The following is a 20,987-nucleotide window of genomic DNA, read 5'->3' as shown; positions in this document are numbered from 1 at the left end:
ACATTATTCCAAGAGCCTCAACACGAGCCTTGTAGTCCGACCATATATAGACAAATCAATAGTTGTGTTTGTAACAGCTCATGAACATGAATCGTTCCACATTACTTTAAAATCATTGTAAACTAAACTGGAATAAATGAGTGTTTATATATAGTTTTGTCTCAGCTGTTCATACACAGTGTTTCAGTTCTTATCAGAGTCCCACCGTCTCACTGTGGTGAACCTTTAGCTCTGTTGGAAGCGTGTTGTTAGACCAGGTTTCCCTCATTTAAAAATAATCTCTCATTAGAAATGGACATGATGTCTAAGACATAGAAATGCTTATTATGGGTTCACTTGATGTCACTGAAAAGATGCACATGGGTAACGTGCAGGCCGTCCAGCTCCGAGGTTTATCTCCTCACCTCGAGTCTGCGACACTCTCTCCGTGTCCTCTCAGATAAGGGCGCGCACATTTCTGCACGATCTTCTAAATTACAAAGAGCGATTCACAAAACAGAAGCTCACAAAACACTCATCACAAACCAAAAATGGCTCCACTGAGCGTCAAACTGTCACCAGAATTTACTGATAATCTAAAGACTCACAGAACTCATTTTGTCTCATTGTGTCTTAGTTTGAGACATAAGTGCATGATCATAATACTGTGTAGTTAGATGAGACAGAGCTGATGCTTGCTCTTAATTATCCTCTTCATGTTTCCCGAGCCTCAGCAGTGGAAGCTACCATGGATAGAAAGACTATGACTCATCTTAAATCTCAAATCTTTGTCTCCAAAGAGCTGCTGATGTGTCCGATATGATCCACAAGCTTAAACTAGGATTATAAGTGTGTGCAGTGATGTGTGTGAAACCTCTGAGGACTCACACGTGTGTGCTTCAGCCCACACACACATATGAAGCACTGCGACCTCACACAGAAGTGTTTTACACATCCAACCTGAATCCTGATCATTTCTACAGTTTATTAAGTTCAGCTTCACCTGAACATCAGTGATGAAGCTGCTCTGACTCCATCACAGCTCACAGCTGTTGGAATGAGTCAAACAATGAAGAAGGTTCAGAAACAGCTGATGATTTTACAGAAACATGATGCAAACATGAGAATGGACACATGATTTTTTATTAACAGACACTGTTTATGTTTCACTGTGCATGACGTCATCAACACTGACACCAGGGGGCGCTCATCACCAGCCTGAGGAAGTGTGATAATGGGGGGAGACGCAGTGTTGTGTGTACTGCAGTCGGACAGAAGGAAAAACTTCCTCCTGAAAACATTTTCATCCTTCCCAAAAGTGTTTGAGTCAAATGTTACAAATATATAAATACAATAAAACACAGGGTCTAACATAAAATTAGTGATGCAGTTGTGCACTGAGCACCTTTCCAATGTTCCTTCCTCAGATGAGTCCAGCTGCTGAACACATTAACATCTGTATGTAAATGTAGCCGAGAACCAACCTGAGCACTGCTGGGAAAATACAAAGGCAACCATCAAAGTGCTGTATTATCTTATTTATTCTGAATGTTGACTTAGATCCACACCACGATTTATGAAACTATAGAACTAAAATAACAACAATCGTCTGCTTCTTTAAAATTTCTTTCATTACATCAAACCAGTGAAAACTGAAAAAAACAAAGAGCTGTTAGCATGTTCAGACCAACTTTGAGACAGAGACTGTAAAGTTCTGCACTTTAAATCCTGCCTGTGTTCCTGCAAATGATTCACACTGAAAGTATCTTAGTTTAGTATTGAGTGAGCCACAAAGCAGCCTGATAGCTTTAAAACAGTAAAAGTAAATGAAATTGACAGTTTCAGTGTAGCTGGATCTATTATTGGGGGGTCATGACCCCCGTAACCCCGCCTGGTCCTGAGGTCAAATCCACCATCTTTGTTTCAGAGCTTCATGTTCTACCGTGTTTGTGTGCGTCCTCTCCGGTACTCCGGCTTCCTCCCACAGTCCAAACACATGCAGTTAGTGGGGTCAGGTTAGCTGTGAGTGGTTGTGTCTCTGTGTTATTCCACCTTAATAAATGACTTCCTGTTAGCATGAAGTGCTTCTGTAGGACTGATGTCATTTTCATGGTTGGATCATTTAAATGAAGCTGGACTCAGATGCAGTAAATAAGCTGATTGATCATTAATGAATAAAGCTGGTCAAACTGCATCACGTGGACACATGTGATTGTGTGTTGTAGTATTGATCCCAATGCTGGTATCAGTCCTGGATCAATAACACTGGATGGATGCGTTCAGCATGGAGCCCTGAGCTGTGTTACAGACAAACATGGAAACTGACAGGTCTGTGTCATTCACAGTCTGTAACACTTCTAAACAACAGAGGCTGACCCAAGTGCCTCAGAGCCAGGCACGCTCACATCACAGCTCTCTAAATAAGCCAGTTTCAAAATAAGAGCTGAAAGCTGTGTTTGCTTGTGTTGGCTTATTATTGTGGAGACTAACATTCAGTGATCATGTGTTCAGACTCATAATGATTACTCTCAGAAATCATGATCTTTGTATTTACTGTGTGTTGGATCAATAACTGAGATTCATGGTATCACACAGCTGTGCTGCTGCTGATGTCAGCACATCTGGAACAATACGAGGTATCTGCTAGCAGACTGAGCAGGACGTGAGACCTGTGGACTGTTTAAAGCTGTCCCTCCACAGCTCACTCAGACCTGATCCACACCTCAGTGATATTCTCTGACTTCCTCAGTAGAGACAGAAACCATTCAGATCTGGGACCATCAGCTGACTGATGATGTCACACAGACTGTGTTTTTCAGGAACAGTGATTCTGATGTGAGCCTGCTAGCTGACAGCAGACCTGATGAAAGCACATGTTCACATCTGTGAGGACAGACTGGACTCTTTGACTGCACCTTGGTTCTCCTCAGAGGTCTGTACAGGAGCATGTCCACCCCCACTGAAGATCTCAGTCACTGTGAAACATAGAAAGCTGCTTGTGTGGCCTCTGCCTCACATGTAGATACAGCTACAGGTTTCTCTGTCAGTCAGACTGAAACAGTGTCCTGATGCTGCATCATTCAGCTCTGTGCCCCAGTCAGCATCACTGGGAGCTACCAGTGTTTCTGCCCTTTTCCTGTAACACTACACTCAGCACAGGCTCAGCTGGTATCCAGTGTTGGACTTTGGCTTCAGCTGCTGTGATAGATCCTCTAACATAGATCAGCTCTGCTACATGTTGTTAGATAAGTGCAGCTGCTGTCATGTCCTGATGTTTCTCTGGCTCAGCAGCTTCTCCATCAGAGGTTCACATGGAGCTGATCCAGTATCTCCAGTAACTGTGTTCTGTGCCTCACTGGTTCATCCTTCTGTCTGTGTGACGTCAGTCAGATGTTGAAGTTAAACTCTGTAATCTTCACTGTGTCACAGAGTTCAGTGAGTCCCGTTATTCACAGTATCAATCAGATCATCAGAGAACAGCTGATCAGCAATCAGTGGTGCCAACAGCGCCTCCTGTGGTGAGAGGATGCAATAATGCAATGTAGCATTTTTCCACTCAACACTTGCAGTCATGGAAACTGTCTGTTGGATCTGTGTGACGTTGCTTTCTTGGTTAGAGTTCCTCACAAATGTCCAGATGATTCTTCTAATGAGGCGTCGACCATGTTTGCAGCTCTTTGGAAGAAAACGTCGCCCTTTGCCATCCTTACTTTTCTTTGACTTCTTCAAATGCAGCTGAACTCCAGCTGGTATTTTCTTGGACTTTGCAGCTGTTTCTGGTCATCAGTTCATTCCTGCAAACCTCTGAAGCTGAACAACAATGATGCTGCATTGCTGGCTGATCCCAAAAGGTTGATTCTGTTCATCTGGACGTTTTCAGAAACGTTTGCTCACTGATCAGGTGACTTCTTCAGTCTCAGCTGACTGCAGCTTTACAAGCTTACAAACAGCACATTTGCACAATGACTGAAAGCAGCAGCACCTGATATATATGATACTAATATAATACATATACATATATAATCCATACTAATGATGAAGGAACTGAGCTCACAGTCCATTGTTCATTCAGTGAACTACTCAGTTTATTTTGGGCCTCAGAAATGCTCACTCTGTTTGTACATCACTGTCAGCAATAGACTCATTCTGCTGTGTGGACAGGAACACATGTGACATCACTTCCTGTTTGTTTGTGACTGAAGAGGAAGAAGTTTACAAGGAATCATTTAGAAGAGTTTCAAACATCAACTGATTGAATCCATGAATCTGAAAACGTGTTTGTGAGTGAAAGAGACAGACATGTACAGACTGAACTATCTGTTCAACAGTCAGAGTGTTTCTGTAACAGGAGACACTCTTTACACTCCACTCAGCACAGGGACACTGAGCCACCAGGAGACCAGAACATAAACCCAGGATAAAGAGTTTGAGTGAATGTGGTGTTGAAGGTGTGGAGGTGGATCAGAGTGTCAGAGGAGACTCTGTAGAAGGACAGAGTGCCAGCAGGACAGTCCACATACACTGCTGCTCTGTTAGAGACAGAGGAGGAGGAGGAGGAGGAGGAGATGGATGTTGATCTGTTATTGTGCCTGACATAACGAGGACCATCATCAGAGCAGATCAGACTCCAGGACTGATCATTCCATCCAAACACACAGTCATAACTGTCTCCTTTCCTTCTGATGCTTCTGTAACTCACTGATATAAAAACTTTTCCTCTCCACTCGACCTCCCAGTAACAGCGACCAGTCAGACCATTTCTACACAGCAGCTGATAAACATCAAATCTGTCTGGATGATCAGGATATGACTGAACCTCCTCCACATGTGTCACCTTCCTGTTGTTGTCAGACAGTTGGAGCTTTGTGTTCACTGTGTTTGTGTCGATTGTGAGTTGACAGGAATCTGATGGAGAGAACAAACACAATCCAGCTGCAGTTATTGATCCATCATCTGTTCATTGATTGACACTTTGATGATGACTCCTGACATGATGAAGATGGTTGAATGTGTGCTGCTTTGTTTTCATGAATCCCATTAAAAACACACTTACACTTCCTCAGACCTGGTCTCAACCATCGGACTCCAGCAGGCTCCACCCTGAAAGGAGGAGGGGGGTCAGAGCAGCACAGTCAGCATGCACACATGGACATTACATGGCTCTCACACACACACTGTTACACACTGAGCTCAAAGCTCGGCTCCACTGTTTTATTCAAAGAAATCTACATTTATTTATCAGCACATTTAAAAACAGCTTGAGCCAAAGTGCTGCACAGAGTAGAGAGAAAATAGGAAACATACACAGTAATGACTATAAAGACTGGTCAGGATTGAAAGCTACAGAGTACAAATGTGTTTCCAACCGGCTTTTAAAAATGTCCAGTGTTGGTGACGACCTGATGTGAAGGGCGACTGTTCCAGAGTTTGGCTGCAGCCATCGATAAAGCTCACCTCTGTTTTTACGTCTAGTTCTGGTCAGAAGCTGCTTATCTGCAGACCTGAGGGCTCCACTTGGATTCTTTTGTTAAAGAGAGATAAGATGGAGCCAATCCATTCACAGATTTAAAGACAACCAGATCTGGAAGTGGATTCTACCACGTACTGGTAACCAGTGGAAAAAGCTGGTGATGGGTCGTCTAGCACAGACCCACCGCTGGAACCAGACAATTGATGAGGGAGAGAACTGTGACAGCGCCGTTCCTTCACTTGACCTCAGTCGCTCTCGTCTGCTCCCTCGTAACACTGCTCTTTATTGAGCTTACATGAATATGCACAAGTTCATTATGACGTCTTACACAGGTATGAACAAAGAGTACCAGTCTGTGCATAGTGTGTGTGTGTGTGTGTGTGTGTGTGTGTGTCTGTGCGTGTGTGTGTGTGTGTGTGTCTGTGTGTGTGTGTGTGTCTGTGTGTCTGTGTGTGTGTCTGTGTGTGTGTTCCAGATGTGACCCTGTGACCCCAAAGCTGGTGCTAAGAGTCCAGCGGTCCCCCTAACAAAGGGCTCTTATACTTAACCAGACACAGAGTAGGTGTCCTCCTACACCAGGGGTCTCAAACTCGTGGCCCGCGGGCCAATTGCGGCCCGCAGGACGATAGTTTTTGGCCCCACCTTAATATGAAAATGTAATGTTAGTTTGATAATGTATGACACTTTACAGTGTTGTGGGCGGAGCTGAATTAACCCACCAATCAGGGTGGGATATGGATCTCAGGGGACACCAGCCGGGCTTGATGCAAGCAGGGAAACATTTCTCAATGAGTCAAAGTTCCAGCAGCGTTGCCCTGGAGTGTTTCTTTCTTTCTGTGCCTGGCTGGCTTCCTCCTTTCTATTGGGCAAACGCCGACATTCGCCCCAGCGCGCTGCGTTCACAACACTTCAAAAAAAGTTGTTTTTTTAAGTTGCTGCCCAGCGGGACATTATACGTATATAGATTTATACACACGTCAGTGGGATTTAAAGTTATTTTTCCACAGAGAGAGATCTCATATTAACTCTCACAGTGATGCGTAGGCGGCGGGATAAAAGAAAAGTCATGAACTCAATGCAGCCCAATTTAGTCTGCAGTCACATAGCGACACCTGTTCATCGGCAACAACAGTCCCCGGTAACCCGGACTAATTATAGGGTCGCACCGTAATTTGTGGCTCCATGTTTTTATTTGCATCACTGCGTTTGCATTGCAGCAAACATGAACATTACATATATTTCAATATAATGTAAAAGCAGTCAAAACAACTAACATCAGAAACAGCTGATGTTAGTTGTTATATGTCACGGTGTCATTTCCGCTTCTTTCTCCTGTAACAACAGCCCGGCGCCGTGAGCAGTCGCCTTTTTTGCGCTCGCTATCCCTGCACTTTCTACCATCTGCAAACGCCACGGTGTTCGTGTCGTCATGAAAGACATGAACATCGAGCGTAAAAACAAAGGAGACTGCTACCGGCTTTTTATCTGCCGATCGCCGTGCTACGGTTGCAAGAAAAAGAAGCAGAAATGACGTTCTCTACGCGTTGAGACGTTCCCCGTCCGTCGGCTAAACGCTTGATTGAAACTTCAATGCGACAGTGACACCAAGTAGAATTATAAATGTCACATAGCCCCAAACATGTCTTTTTCAAAGCCTGCGGTGAAGAGAAAGGTTGGTGATGAGCACCGACAATTTCAGGAAAAGTGGGAAATGCAATATTTCTTTGTTGAGCACAGGGGCACCCCGACCTGTCTTATTTGCACAGAGAAAGTTGCGCTGCACAAGGAATACAATTTGAAACGTCATTACACAACTAGACATGCTGAGCTGGATGCAAAATACCAGGGAGACGAGAGAGCGAACCGGGTTGCCAGTCTTAAAACAGATCTACTGAGGCAGCAAGATTTCTCCAAGAAAGCAACCAAAGAGAATAATGCAGCAGTCGGAGCCACGTGGTTAGTGAGATGATTGCTAAAGCAGGGAAGCCATTCACAGAAGGTGCATTTGTCTAAAAGTGCATATTGCAGGCTGCAAATATAGTCTGTCCGGGAAAGAAAGGTCAGTTTAGCAACATCAGCCTTTCTGCCAACACCGCAGCAGATCGCATTTCTGACCTGTCAAGTGACATTTATGACCAACTGTGTGAGAAAGCCAAATGTTTCAGTGTATACTCAGTCGCTCTTGATGAGACCACAGACATCACCGACACTGCCCAGCTCCCAATGTATGTCCGTGGTGTTGATGACAGTTTTGAAGTGATGGAGGAGCTGCTCACAGTAATTCCAATGCATGGCCAGACCACCGCTCAGCAGATATTTACAAGCTGTGTGATGCCATTGAGAATGTTGGTTTGCCATGGAAGAGGTTTGTTGGAATAACAACAGATGGAGCGCCATCAATGACAGGGAGGGAAAATGGACTGGTGGCACAAAACAAACTGGAAGAGGAAGGCGTGGAGGAGGCCATTGCTCTGCACTGCATCATCCATCAGCAGGTCCTTTGCAGCAAATGCCTGAAGTTTGACAATGTGATGTCTATTGTTGTGAAATGCATCAACCAAATCAGATCCAGGGGCTTAAAGCACCGAAGGTTCTGTGCTTTTTTAGAGGAAATGGAGTCAGAATATGGGGATGTGCTCGACTTCACTGAGGTACGTTGGCTCAGCAGGGGAAATGTATTAAAGAGACTTTTTGAGTTGAGAGCAGAAGTGAAGCCTTCATGGAGAAGGATGGAGTTAGTGTTCCTGTGCTAACTGATCCCAAATGGCTCATGGACTCAGCTTTTCTTGTTGATATGACACATGAGCTTAATGTACTGAACAAGACGTTACAAGGCCAGGGGCAACTTGTCAGTGCTGCCTATGACAACGTGAGAGCATTCTCCACAAAACTGGCGCTCTGGAAAGCTCAGCTCTCTCAGACAAACCTTTGCCATTTCCCAGCATGCAAGGCACTCGTGGATGCAGGCACACCATTCAGTGCTGACGAGTATGTTGATGTCATTTTGAGGCTACAGGAGGAATTTGATCACAGATTTGCTGACTTCAAGACACACAGAGCCACCTTTCACATTTTTGCGGACCCCTTCTCCTTTGATGTGCAAGATGCCCCTTCTGTGCTTCAAATGGAGCTCATTGAGCTGCAGTGCAACTCTGAACTCAAAACAAAGTTCAGGGAGGTGAGTGGAAAAGCAGACAAGCTTGGACAATTTTTGAGAGGATTGAGCCCTAGTTTCCCTCGGCTTTCCCGAATGTTCAAGCGGACCATGTGCCTTTTTGGTAGCACATACTTGTGCCAAAAGCTCTTCTCCACTTTGAACTTCAATAAGTCCAAGTACAGGTCCAGACTTACGGATGATCATCTTCAAGACATACTGAGGGTCGCAACTGCTTCCTTCCTCCCTTTTTTAACCATGCCTTTATTGTGGAAAACCTTTCCTTATAACAATATGAGCAGCTAATGCTAATTTGATGTGAATTAGCATTATATTAGTGAGGAGTTAATGTTAAGTAGGCTACCATTAGCAGCTAAAGCTAATTTGAGGTGAATAAGCATTAGTAGCTTATGCTAATACCCTTTTCTCTTGTGTTATAATGATGTGAGACGTTAATGCTAAATAGGCTTCCATGAGTGACTCCTTTCCCTTGCATAAAGATGTAAAGAGTTTATGCTAAGTAAGCTGCCATTAGCAGCTAATGCTAATACTGTTTTCCCTTTCTTTATACAACTTGAGCAGCTATTGCTAAGAAGGCCACTTTTCTCTGCTAAGGATTTGTGTGACCATGATGGAAACTCTGATAAGCTAGTGCTGTTTATGGGCCCTGTTAGAATCAATATTTCAATCTCATTCTGTTGTTTGAGAACAATAACAGAAAAATGTGCACTTGAGAACAAATTTATTGTGAATTCAGCTGTGAATGTACAGTTTGTCATTATTTAAGCTTCCATTTCCAAATGTTAGCTGACACTTTATTAGGTACACTGGTATCTATATCAGGTACACCTGTGACCTAAATGTTCCCGCAAACAGACTCCTTGGAGACCCCTACATAAATATCCATGAACTATCCAGCTAGACTAGTGTGTCTGTCCCTGAAAATATTCCTGCATGTGTGATTGTTCATGTCTCATCTGCAGGAAACAAACAGGAAGTGAGTGAAGGACACAGGAAATGTTTCCAGCTCTTCCTCCTCTATCAGATTTTCTCTCCATACCTGAGAGTGTCCAGTCTCCAGCCTGGATCCCTCAGTCCAGCATTAGCTTATCAGAGTCTCCATCATGGTCACACAAATCCTTAGCGGAGCAAAGTGGCCTACTTAGCAATAGCTGCTGTAGAAAGCAAAGGGAAAACAGTATTAGCATTAGCTATTAGCATTAGCATTAGCATTAGCTGCTAAATGTGCACTTGAGAACAAATCTATTGTGAATTCAGCCGTGAATGTAGTGTTTCCAGTAAGCTTCCATTTCCAAATGTTAGCTGCTCCTGTCTGCCTCTTTGTCACACACAAAGACTGAAATGATTCACAGCCTTGTTTCATCCTTCTGTCAGTGTCACTGTGACTGTGGACATACAGCATGGGAAACACACACATGGCTGATACTTGTATCTAAAGTTACAAAATGTTGTCTCTGTCCAAATATTACCTAACTGTAAGTCTACTTTTAATGAAACTCTCAACATGACTTATCAGTTATCATTAATGTTCCTGCAAACAGACTCCTTGAAGACCCCCTACATAAATATCCATGAACTATCCAGCTAGACTAGTGTGTCTGTCCCTGAAAATATTCCTGCATGTGTGATTGTTCATGTGTCATCTGCCCGAAACAAACAGGAAGTGAGTGAAAGACACAGGAAATGTTTCCAGCTCTTCCTCCTCTATCAGATTTTCTCTCCATACCTGAGAGTGTCCAGTCTCCAGCCTGGATCCCTCAGTCCAGCCGAGAGCAGCTTCATTCCTGAGTAACCTGGATGATTGTAGCTCAGGTCCAGCTCTCTCAGATGGGAGGGGTTGGAGCTCAGAGCTGAGGCCAGAGAAGTACAGCCTTCCTCTGTGATCAGACAGCCTGACAGACTGCAGACACACAAAACAACAATCTATCTGTCAACAGTTGTTTTCTCTTTGTCACAATAACATCTATCCATCCATTGTAACTTTATTTATAAGTGACAATACCCAACAGACAACAACAGTCATCTGAAGCTGTTTAACAGTGTAAGGTAACTGCCTCCACTGTGAGCAGCACTTGGTGATGGTGGGAAGAAGAACTCCCTTTGACACAAAGATCCTCCCAGTGAAAACAGGCTCCAGGAGGAGCATCTACCATGACTGGTTGCAGGGTGAGGGGAAAGGGAAGAGATGAGCTCAGAGAGACAAGAACAAAACAGAGAGACAAAAGTTAAGGACACGCAGTAGTGACATATAAAAGCATCAGGAGTGAAAAGAGGGGAGAAGAAAGCAGAGCATCATGGGAAGTCCACCAACAGCCTGAGCCTATAGCAGCATAACTAAGGGATGGTTCAGGGTCACCTGATCCAGCTCGAACTATAAGCTTTATCAAAAAGGAAAGTTTGAAGCTGATCTTCAAAGTAGAGAGGGTGTCTGTCTCCTGAACTCAAACTGGGAGCTGCTGCCACACCCAGTCCAACATAGCCAGGCTTTCTTTGCTGCTTTGACAAAACCTCAAATCCCAGTCAGAGATGATGAGCATCATCACAGTGATGATCATTTCTCTGTAACCCAGGCTTTCTGCTTCAGGATCTGTGCACGCTCACAGAACAAGGAGACCTTTAAACATCATTTCACTAAATGGATGGACTGAGCTCAGCCTACAGATGAACTGGTGCCAGAGATCATAAAGAACATCAAACAGTCAAATTCAACACTTTTAATGGAAATATGAGATTAATGCTGCAGACAATCATGAAGCTGCTGAATTCATGAACATCAAGAATGCAGCGAGTGGTAAAATAAAGATTTGACCTCAGTGTGCTCAGTGTTCCCGTCTATTCCTAACATATTCCTAACATGATAGCTGCACTTTAGAGCTCTAAAACTGGAACTGACACATGTTTAAACTCTACATGTTACTCAGTACATTCAGTTCTGACACTCGCCCACAGTCCAACAAAGGAAACATGGAGATCACATCAGTTTGTCACCAAAGTCTAATTATTAGGGCAACTTAACCTGTTATAATCTCGTTAACTCATTAACTGATTAACGTCAGCAATTATTTTAATCACAGTTTTTAAAATCATGATTATTGTGAAAGTGCTCACTGGCTCTGAATATAAAAGCCATGGGTCACAGGAGGGATGTTGATCAGTGCTGGCTTGAGATGGGCGTCATTATGCGTCTCAGCCAATGGGAGCATTGAGGGTGGGCCTAATACTACTGCAGCGCTCACATGACCCAGGACAGAAAGAAAGGGGCGGGGACAGAAACATGGAGACAGGTACAGATCTTTGACATGTTCATTTTAAACTGTTCCAGGAGGCAGTGTTGATACAACTAAAGTTATCTGTTGTTGAAGAAGTCGGTCTGAGGAACGTTCTTAGGATCAACAAATGACGGCATGTATGAGCCTCAAGACGCAGCATCACAAGAAGAACACATGAGCTGTAGACAAAGGAGAGACTACGAAAGCCACGGCGTTACAACATGAACATGCTTGATCAGAGTGTGATTGTGAACAGGAGGAAGACTCAGCTGAGAACAGTGTGGTGGATACAGAGCAGAGCCCACCATCAGTACAGAGGCCTGTCCATTAGAGTGCTGCTCCAACATGCAGCACATGTACTTTGCCACAGCTGCAACATCTGTACCTGTGAAAGCTTCTTCTCTGTTGCTGCTCATATTGTGCAGAAGAAGAGAGTTTCTTTATCATCAGAAAATGTCAATGAGCTTGTGAGTCTTAGCAGCTGGCTCGGTGCAGAGGAGGAAGAACATGTCAGTCAGAGGAAGATAAATGCAGTTCATGTTGTCAACTCAACCTGGACTGTTGAAAGAGTTTTTCTTTGTCTGGTTTCTGACTGAGATTCTCCAAAGGAAATCCAGCACAAACACACACTTCACACACTCAAAGTCCTGCACAGTAAATGAGCTGATGAGCGTTTGTGCTGCTGCCTGATAACAGAACAATAGTTCTGCTGCTTCCTGTTCTGCAAACACACATTTATAAATGTTCACTTGCTGTTGATCAAAGGTATGTTGGTGGCTCTGGACGCTGAGGGAACTTTGTAAAAAACTAGATCAAATGTTAACGTCCTGGCAGAGGCAAAGAACTTTGATTTGATATTTGATTAGATTCATGTTTCAGCTCAGACTGACAGAAATATTTGAACTGCTGCTGTGTTAAAGGGAACACTGCTGTTAGAAAGCACCTGATCTGTTTCTGCACACTGAATGTTGCACTTCTCATACTGCAGTACTATTAAAATAAGTACACAATGCACTACTTTTGAACTCATGATTGCATGTTGCTGTAACAAAGCCATTAATGTGATTCAAAGTGTTCATGGTTTCCCAGCACAACAAATGATTGCACAAGTGTGACTGATCCACTTTCTAATGTGTGTGTAGCCCACACTGTGTCACTGTGTCACAGGTGAGTCTGTGTGTCCAGGTTCTATGAGGACAACAGGATATAGTGACTGAGTCCAGCAGCTTAAAGTCTGACTCCATCCTCCATTTAAATAACTCACAGCAACAACTGAACAGCTTTGCCTTTGTGTAGCTGACACTTCATTTTAATGTCCTTCTATTCTGGTTCATCTGGTCTCAGTTTCTATAAGCACACAGGTTTCATCAGGACTCTATGACCTCAGTGATCTTTGCTGGGCCTTAATGCTCTGAACAAAGCTGCACAGCACAAGACTAAATAGAAATGAATCAGTCTTTCATTCTCACTGCTGTTTGACTTCAGCTCTCAATGTCCCACCATAACCCATGGAAAGAATTACTGTCCATCCAGGCTGCTGAACATGAAGCTGAAGAAGGTGGAGTATTGTGAGGGCTGATGGAGATGATGATGAGGAATCCAGGAGCAGTGGGTGGATGGCAGCATCAGCATGAAGGATCAGTGTGAGAACACATCATCATCCACAAAGGAAACCAGTCTGAGTGTCTGACGCTCTTGTTAGAAAGACGCAGTCCCAGCAGTTAGCTTGTCTGCTAGTTAGCTGAGAGCTAACTCACTTGTACATTGAATACCAAACCGTGTAAACCAGGGGTGTCAAACATAGACTGGGATCATACCATTATGTGAAAGAAGACGGAAATGTCCCATAGACAGCAAGGGTAGTGGTAGAGACCAGTACACAGAGAAATGGGAGCTGTACTGAAATGCAAGCGTGTCAGGAAAGAGTGAAAAGGCAAAATGAGCAGCATCTGGCTGCATTTCAGTGATATTGGAGACCACAAAGCTGAGTGCAACATTTATACAGGAGATATACAGGAGACGCTGAGAGTAGAACTGATAAAATTAGGAGCTGGCTAAATTGAGACCCATTTTTATTTCCACCCATTTTCCACTGTGGAGGACAAAAGGTTTCAAACTGGTCCAGGTCTTAAACCTCACGTGTTCTTCCTAATAGCAGTAAATGGATAGAAATAAGGCTTTTATGAAAACACTGAATAAAACTTGCTGCCTTTAAAAAGACTAAATGTACAGTTCAGTATTGAATACTACATAAAATAAACTATATATAAAGTGTGTCTGAATGGCAGAGATGCAGAAATATGTGCATGTAGCACAGAGCCACGGCTCAGTGTCTGAATGAGTCTCACAGACCTGAATGTGCTGTTGAAGCCATTTATAATTATAACGTAATTCTTTACTCGTTTGATCTGCTCCTTACCACAAGCCACCAGACGTAGAAGGTTTTGGACTTTTAACTATATTTTCTGAAGTTTTACAACTTTTCTTACTGTTAAAAACCTCGTTATGGCCATTCATGCTGTACAAAGTAATTAGACATGTGTGGTATCAACAGAAACGTCAGGATCTCAGCTAAAAGGTCACAAAACCATCTCAACAACCACCAAACAGCTGAAACAGCAGGTGAACAGATCACACAAAAAAGATGTAAACACAAATCCCCCTGATCATCTGTTTTTTAAACATGAAGCGTCGTTTTGGACGTTCATTTACTGCTGGTTCAGTGAATTTTGGTTGGACAGTGATGAAACCTGCAGCCTCAGAATCTGTGAGAAGTCTGCTTTCAGCACGCAACAGCATTGTTGTGTTGTGTGCTGTGGATCCACCTCTGCAAACTCATCACTGTTTCACCATCATGTTTCCACTTAGACAATAACAAAGGAAGCAGTTCCCAGGAACTACTTCCTGTCTTGTTAACATAAGAGTACGTTGCCCTTCAAAACACCTCCACTTCTCCTCTTATTAGAGGACTGCCTTATTATTAATCTGCTAATTCTGTCAGTTGATGAAAGAAAAATGCTTGATCTTACCTGAGAGTTTCCAGTGTACAGTGTGGACTCTTCAGTCCTTCAGACAGAAGCTTCACGCCTGAATCCTTCAGGTTGATGTTACTCAGGTCCAGCTGTCTCAGATTAGAGGTCTGAGAGCTGAGACCTGAGGCCAGAGCTTCACAGCTTCTCTCTGACAGGCCACAGTGACTCAGTCTGAAAAATAACAGATAAACAATTACAAAAATAAAACACTTATGTTGAAGCGTAATGAGATACTATTATATTTAGCAATATTTCATCTTGTTTTGTCAGGAAACTGAGCACTGATGCAGAGCAACATGTGGAGAGAATCAGAGGAGAAGAAGTGAAGAGAGAACAGCAGTAAAACAACACTGAATTGTTCAGTGTGCTTTTGATATCAACAGAATGTGTCAAACTTCTTTATTTTGTATTTGTTTTAGTAGAATTGATGATTATCACTTAGATAACAACCACAGGCCAGGTCTAAATTGCACTTTGGTGACAGTTACACCCAGAAATATTTCAGAAACGTGGACAATTTGTGCTCCATTGTATTCGGTATTGAACAAACTGAGTACCGATGACCACTTAATATTTTTGATATTTTATTTGAGTTGTTCCACCTGATCTGTGTTAACTAGAATAAACATTTAAAAGCTAAAGCTATGATCACATATGTACTTACAGAGCTTTGTTGGAGGCTTTGACCACTGGCAGCAGCCTCAGAAGAGCCTCCTCTGAAGCAGAGTATTTCTTCAGGTCAAACACATCCAGATCTTCTTCTGATGACAGTAAGATGAAGACCAGAGCTGACCACTGAGCAGGAGACAGTTTATCTGTGGAGAGACTTCCTGATCTCAGGGACTGTTGGATCTCCTCCACTAGAGAACGATCATTCAGTTCATTCAGACAGTGGAACAGATTGATGCTTTTCTCTGCAGACAGATTCTTACTGAGCTTCTTCTTGATGTACTGGACTGTTTCCTGATTGGTCTGTGAGTTACTTCCTGTCTGTGTCAGCAGACCTCGTAGGAGAGTCTGATTGGTCTGCAGTGAAAGACCCAGGAGGAAGCGGAGGAACAAGTCCAGGTGTCCATTTGGACTCTGTAAGGCCTTGTTCACAGCACTCTGGTGGAGAGACTCTTTTTTTCTAAAAAAACTAGACCGCTTGGATGTTGTTTGTTGTTGTTCCATCAGATTGAGTCCAGAGTTGATGAAGGTCAGATGGACATGAAGAGCAGCCAGAAACTCCTGAACACTCAGATGGATGAAGCAGAACGCCTTGTCCTGGTACAGTCCTCTCTCCTCTTTAAAGATCTGTGTGAACACTCCTGAGTACACTGAGGCTGCTCTGATATCGATGCCACACTCTGTCAGGTCTGATTCATAGAAGATCAGGTTTCCTTTCTGCAGCTGATCAAAAGCCAGTTTTCCCAGAGACTCCATCATCTTCCTGCTCTCAGGACTCCAGTGTGGATCTGTCTCAGCTCCTCCATCATACTTGACCTTCTTCACTTTGGCCTGAACCACCAGGAAGTGGATGTACATCTCAGTCAGGGTCTTGGGCAGCTGTCCTCCCTCTCTGGTTTCCAGCACATCCTCCAGAACTGTAGCAGTGATCCAGCAGAAGACTGGGATGTGGCACATGATGTGGAGGCTTCGTGATGTCTTGATGTGGGAGATGATCCTGCTGGCCTGCTCCTCATCTCTGAATCTCTTCCTGAAGTACTCCTCCTTCTGTGGGTCAGTGAACCCTCTGACCTCTGTCACCATGCCAACACAGTCAGGAGGGATCTGATTGGCTGCTGCAGGTCGTGTGGTTATCCAGAGGCGAGCAGAGGGAAGCAGTTTCCCCCTGATGAGGTTTATCAGCAGCACATCCACTGAGGTGGACTTTCTAGGGTCAGTTAGGATTGTAGTTTTGTGGAAGTCCAGAGGAAGTCGACACTCATCCAGACCATCAAAGATGAACACAACCTGGAAGTCTTCAAAGCTGCAGATTCCTGCTTCTTTGGTTTCAGTAAAGAAGTGATGAACAAGTCCCACCAAGCTGAACTTTTCCTCTTTCAGCACATTCAGCTCTCTGAAAGTGAATGGAAATATGAACTGGATGTCCTGGTTGGCTTTGTCTTCAGCCCAGTCCAGGCTGTATTTCTGTGTTAAGACTGTTTTCCCAATGCCAGCCACTCCCTTTGTCAGCACTGTTCTGATTGGTTCATCTCTTCCAGGTGAGGCTTTAAAGATGTCTTCTTGTCTGATGGTTGTTTCTGGTCTGTCTGGTTTCCTGGATGCTGTTTCAATCTGTCTGACCTCATGTTCATCATTGACCTCTGCAGTCCCTCCCTCTGTGATGTAGAGCTCTGTGTAGATCTGATTCAGGAGGGTTGGGTTTCCTGCTTTAGCGATGCCCTCAAACACACACTGGAACTTCTTCTTCAGGGTGGATTTAAGGTTACGATGACAAACTGCAGCATGAAGTTCTGAATGAGAAGAAAAATAAACACTCAATTCCAAAAAGAACTAATCTTTAAAACATGTTGCTCCATCTTCCATCTCTGGAAAATGTTCATTTATCCAGCAGCTTAAATCTTTAGATAAATCCTCTTACTGCTCTGCAGACGGTCAGCCAGCTCCTCCTGCTTCATTCTCCTCAGGAAGTCCACTGTGATCTTCACAAACGCCTCTCTGCTGCTGCTCCTCTGACTCTCAAAGCATTCTGGGTAATCTGGACTCAGAACCTTCTGGATCTTCTTCAGCTCGTTCTTCACAAAAGTGATGATGTTGTCCTCCAGCAGCTGGAACAGAATATTTATGAATGAGCCAATCAGACTGAAATCATGGAGCCAAACATCAGATCCATGTTGGACACACTGACGATCCACTGGTCTACAAAGAGCAGCATGGAGATGACTGTGAACAGAACAGATGTAACAGTAGTTGTTGTACATGTACAGACCATAAATATGGAGTCCAGCTGTGTTTGATGCTGCTGGGCAGACTGACCACTGGGAACCTCTGAGCTCTGCTGCTCCACTCTGTGGAGGAACCATGAAGGATTAGATCAACACAGGATAAAGATCCAGGAGTTTCTGCTCAAATAACTTCATCTGAATCAAGTCTGTCAAGTTTTAAACTCTCAGATTGTGAACATATCAGTAATTTTCAGTCTGTTTTCATGGACGTCCTTTCAGTGGTGATGTCAGGGATGATTTTGAAGAAGCTCATCAAACTGAACCATCAGCAGATCACTGCTCCAAAACCAGAACATGATCCGAGTCTCCCTCCACCACCAGAACACCAGCTTTACTAACGTGGTAGATCAGTGTAGTACAGATCAATAACTGATGAGTCATTTGATCAAAATCACTGAGTGCTTCACGTCTGACCCTCTGATGCTTCTGTAGACATTTTGCATATTTAATGAATGTCTGACAGTTTTACATTCATTCTATGAACACAGTGGAAATGTTGTGTTATAGTCTCCATGTTGTTTCCAGCATCATAAATTCTTCAGTTCAGAAAATTAGATTCTTTCTTCACAGCTGAAAAACAACAACATTTATTCTCTATTGAAATCTGCATCGTCCACTCCAAAGGTCACAATCTGAAGGTAACATCTGGTTTTGTTCCCTGTGGTTAACTCTGAGCATCAGTATGGTGGGATTTATCCACTACATCCACACCACTGTGGTTCAGTGTTGTCCTGATGGAGTAACAGCAGCCAGTATGATCCAGGCTTTAGCTGCTGGGTCTCTGTGTGACCTCTCAGACTGTTTAACAGATCAGACACAAAGAGAATCAGAGCAGCTCTGTTCTTTAAAGACAAACATGAACCCACTCAGGTCACACTTTCCCCACAGATATGAGCATCACTGTCCTCAAACAGCAAATGACCAAGTCGAACATTTGGATCTTTTCTCTTTCATTGTTTTCTTTTTAATGAATCTTTGTAACAATCTGAGGATGTTTCAGGTCATATTTATCCAGGAAACACAAACATGTAAAGGAGTCATCACAGCTCTCTGACCTCGTTGCTCCAGGTTCACCACTGAAGTCTGGAGGGTGATCTTTGGACCGGTCACTCCTCACAGACGGACAGCTGGACCCTGCAGACTGTGACCTCTGACCTCTGCAGACACAAACATGATTGAAGCAGCTGTGATCACACAGACTGCAGATAATGCAGCTGTTTCCTGTCAGTAACATCCTCTTAGATTAGAGTTCAGCTTTTTACAGGAAAACTGGACAAAACTGATTTTTGTTACAAACTCATTTTCATTTCCTCTCAGCTCACAAACAGTCAGACAATCAACCAGAGTCAACACTGATTATAATGTCAGTGCAGAATTATTTCTGTTACTCAGTGAGTTCAGCTCTCTGACCTCGTTGCTCCAGGTTCACCACTGAAGTCTGGAGGTCGACCTTTGGACCGGTCACTCCTCACAGACGGACAGCTGGACCCTGCAGACTCTGCTCTGTCCTCCTCTTCCTCCATCATCATCTTCAGTCAGTCTGAGAGGTAAACCACAAACACTCAGTGAGTTCACATTAACAGGAGGAACTGAGTTACAGTCGCTGACCTCTGACCCGTCATGTGACCATGAAACCAGGTCAATATGTCTGTAGGTTCAGTCATCCAGGTCATGTGATCTAAGGAGCTTGGAGAGAAAACAGACGTCTTTAAGTTTCTGGAAGACGTTTCATCTGAGAAGCTTCTTCAGCTCTAAAACCAAACGGTGGAGAGTCCCAGATATTTAAACCTGAGAGGGAAAGAAAGCATGTCGCTGACCCACCACTGATGTTATTTCAAGGAGGAAACTGAGAGCCTTTGCACCAGGAGCACAAACATCAGCTCCAGCAATGATCCACTGATGTGTTTTTATTCCATGTATGAATGTTGTTATTGACAGAGATGACGTTTGTGTGTCAGTGATGCAGTGACTGTTGTTGTTACCTGTACAGGCTGGTTAGACTCTATGAAACAGATCATACAGATCTCTGCATGTTAGAAGAGACTATTAAAGGTCATGAATGAGACAAAGGCAGGGAGGCGTCCTTTACAGCTAAACAGCAGAGTGAGAGAACAGCCAGCACCTCTACATTTATCACATTATACAGCACATGTATGATACTGACAGGGATGAGAAGAATTTAGTGATTCTGATCCCATCATTGATATTACTTATTGATTCTCAGTAGCTCTGCTCTGACAGTCACCACCATCACTGAGCAGCATATCAAAGACATTTGTGCACATTAACTGCATGTTGTGGCTCAAATGTTTGTGCATGTTGGAGGCATTTCCTCTTTGTTGTGATCAGTGTTGGTCATTACTCAAAACAGTCATTATTACACATATTACACAGAACACTTTGATTAAAAGTAATGGAGTACGTTACTTCATTACTCCTCATAACATTACTTTGATGTTACTGTGTGAAATGAACAAATGAGCATGTAACAACATAAAGCTGAGGTACAGCCCCACACACCAACACAGATCCTGATGAGGTCACGTGATGTTTCTCTGAGTGTTTATGAACACAAATCAAAGATGAAACAGCACAAAGACACTTCAAAGTGATTCTACTGTAGAAACATGAACAGGTAGAAACCTGCAGCCTGACTGCTCATCACTTTGTTACCTGTTCAAGTTCAGCAGCAGCAGCTCACTTTATCACGGTGCTGGTCTGGGGTCAGTGTTTACTCAGCTTTAACTAGTGATGGGACGTTCTGTATCGAGGCTTCGAAGCGTGTGTCGAGTAATGGAGGGGGCGTTTCCGCGAAGCGCGTATCGAGGCTTGCTTCATTTATGGGAGGAGCTGAAAATGATGACGTCCGAAGCCTCGCTGCCCGGCTGTACCACGTGACTGGTTCAGGAAGCGGTTCGAACTTTGCCGCGAGCTATGACAGCGATATAAACCCCTCAGACAAAATGTGGGCGTTTGATGGAGAGTTGCGGTTAGTGAGAGTTAGAGACAGTTTAGAAAAAAAAAATCGCCTACGACCTGCCACAGTGGAGAAACTGTTTCTTTTTAACAAAAACCAATGATGTGTCCCCTAAACACTAATCACTGTCCTTG

The 20,987-nt window shown here is 43.6% G+C and overlaps 2 protein-coding genes across 3 annotated transcripts in view; both read right to left on the bottom strand.

The window, feature by feature from the left end:
* Nucleotides 1-20,987, bottom strand: part of LOC146640606 (NLR family CARD domain-containing protein 3-like) — a 248,787-nt gene that overhangs the window by 45,594 nt on the left and 182,206 nt on the right. The window lies entirely within an intron of this gene.
* On the bottom strand, nt 4,262-19,405 carry LOC146640610 (protein NLRC3-like). Of its 2 annotated transcripts, XM_085400048.1 has the most exons (8): nt 19,287-19,405; nt 17,861-17,939; nt 17,513-17,699; nt 15,590-17,384; nt 14,923-15,096; nt 10,351-10,524; nt 5,033-5,079; nt 4,262-4,884 (listed from the first exon to the last, which is right to left on the bottom strand). In XM_085400048.1, the coding sequence occupies exons 1-8, from the start codon at nt 19,403-19,405 to the stop codon at nt 4,349-4,351; spliced, it is 3,111 nt and encodes a 1,036-aa protein (XP_085256174.1). In that variant the 3' UTR covers nt 4,262-4,348. The 2 variants fall into 2 exon arrangements, with proteins under 2 accessions (XP_085256174.1, XP_085256175.1); XM_085400049.1 differs by lacking the exons at nt 4,262-4,884; nt 5,033-5,079 and adding an exon at nt 18,932-19,033 and having other exon boundaries at nt 10,028-10,524.

The sequence above is a fragment of the Rhamphochromis longiceps genome, unplaced genomic scaffold (assembly GCF_057381845.1).
Source record: "Rhamphochromis longiceps isolate RC_006_pf unplaced genomic scaffold, R_longiceps_female_GT1.1 unmapped_scaffold_4, whole genome shotgun sequence".
Taxonomy (NCBI): domain Eukaryota; kingdom Metazoa; phylum Chordata; class Actinopteri; order Cichliformes; family Cichlidae; genus Rhamphochromis; species Rhamphochromis longiceps.
This window is presented reverse-complemented; position numbering and strand designations above follow the sequence as displayed.

Coding starts and splice junctions, on each gene's coding strand:
- LOC146640610 (XM_085400048.1), bottom strand. CDS start 19,405: ATGATGATGGAGGAAGAGGAGGACAGAGCAGAGTCTGCAGGGTCCAGC. Junction 10,525..14,922: donor TGTACACTGGAAACTCTCAG/GTAAGATCAAGC, acceptor GTGTGTCTGCAG/TCTGTCAGGCTGTCTGATCA. Junction 5,080..10,350: donor TGGAGACTGGACACTCTCAG/GTATGGAGAGAA, acceptor TCCTCCTTTCAG/GGTGGAGCCTGCTGGAGTCC.